This window comes from Oratosquilla oratoria, chromosome 28, assembly GCF_046742065.1.
Source record: "Oratosquilla oratoria isolate Oo_2021 chromosome 28, ASM4674206v1, whole genome shotgun sequence".
Lineage (NCBI taxonomy): Eukaryota > Metazoa > Arthropoda > Malacostraca > Stomatopoda > Squillidae > Oratosquilla > Oratosquilla oratoria.
In genome coordinates this window covers 12,152,787-12,153,324 of record NC_134804.1, presented here as the reverse complement: position 1 = coordinate 12,153,324, position 538 = coordinate 12,152,787, and the positions used below count along the sequence as shown (strand labels likewise).

General features: G+C 51.7%; 1 protein-coding gene across 1 annotated transcript in view; it reads right to left on the bottom strand.

Moving 5' to 3' along the window:
• Positions 1-340: 340 nt before the first annotated feature.
• The window catches only part of LOC143040444 (ATP-dependent DNA helicase Pif1-like), a 1,173-nt gene continuing 975 nt past the window's right edge, over positions 341-538 (bottom strand). The window contains exon 1 of the mRNA XM_076211537.1: positions 341-538. This exon is cut by the window's right edge and continues 975 nt beyond it. Within this exon, the coding sequence (XP_076067652.1) occupies positions 341-538 (198 nt within the window).

Sequence of the window (538 nt, the reverse complement as noted above, 5' to 3'; positions counted from 1 at the left end):
TTGTCTTCTTCGGATTCACGGCTTCTCTTCGGGAAGCCATCGGAGCTACTTTCGTCATCGCTAGAGCGGTTTAAAGCCACCATCACAGCCTCGATCTCCTTCTTCAGCTTTTCCTCCAGCTTTTCTATTTTCGAGAACAGATCTCTGTTGGTCGGTTCATCCTCGGGCTCGAGCCCCTCGTGCCAGTCGGGCGCTAACATATTCCGCCATTCCTCCTCTGAGATTTTGTGTATGTCTTCCGGGATGTTGTTTGTCCTGTCGGACTCGTCCACTTCCTCGGGAATGCGGGTAGCCGCAACTAAAGACGCTTTTGTGGGCCCCTTTTCCTCCTCTTCTCCCTCTAAATAATCCTCGAACAACTCTCTGTACACCACGTTAACAGCAGGCCGGGGGCAACACTTTTTCCAGCCCTTCGCCAGCCCGTATAGTACACCAAAGAGTCCCAGTTCGTTACTCTAGAACAGGCTACATACAGTTGACCGTGCGCGAAGCAATGTACAGAATCCAGCAGTAACCCACAGCGATCAAAAGTCTGTCC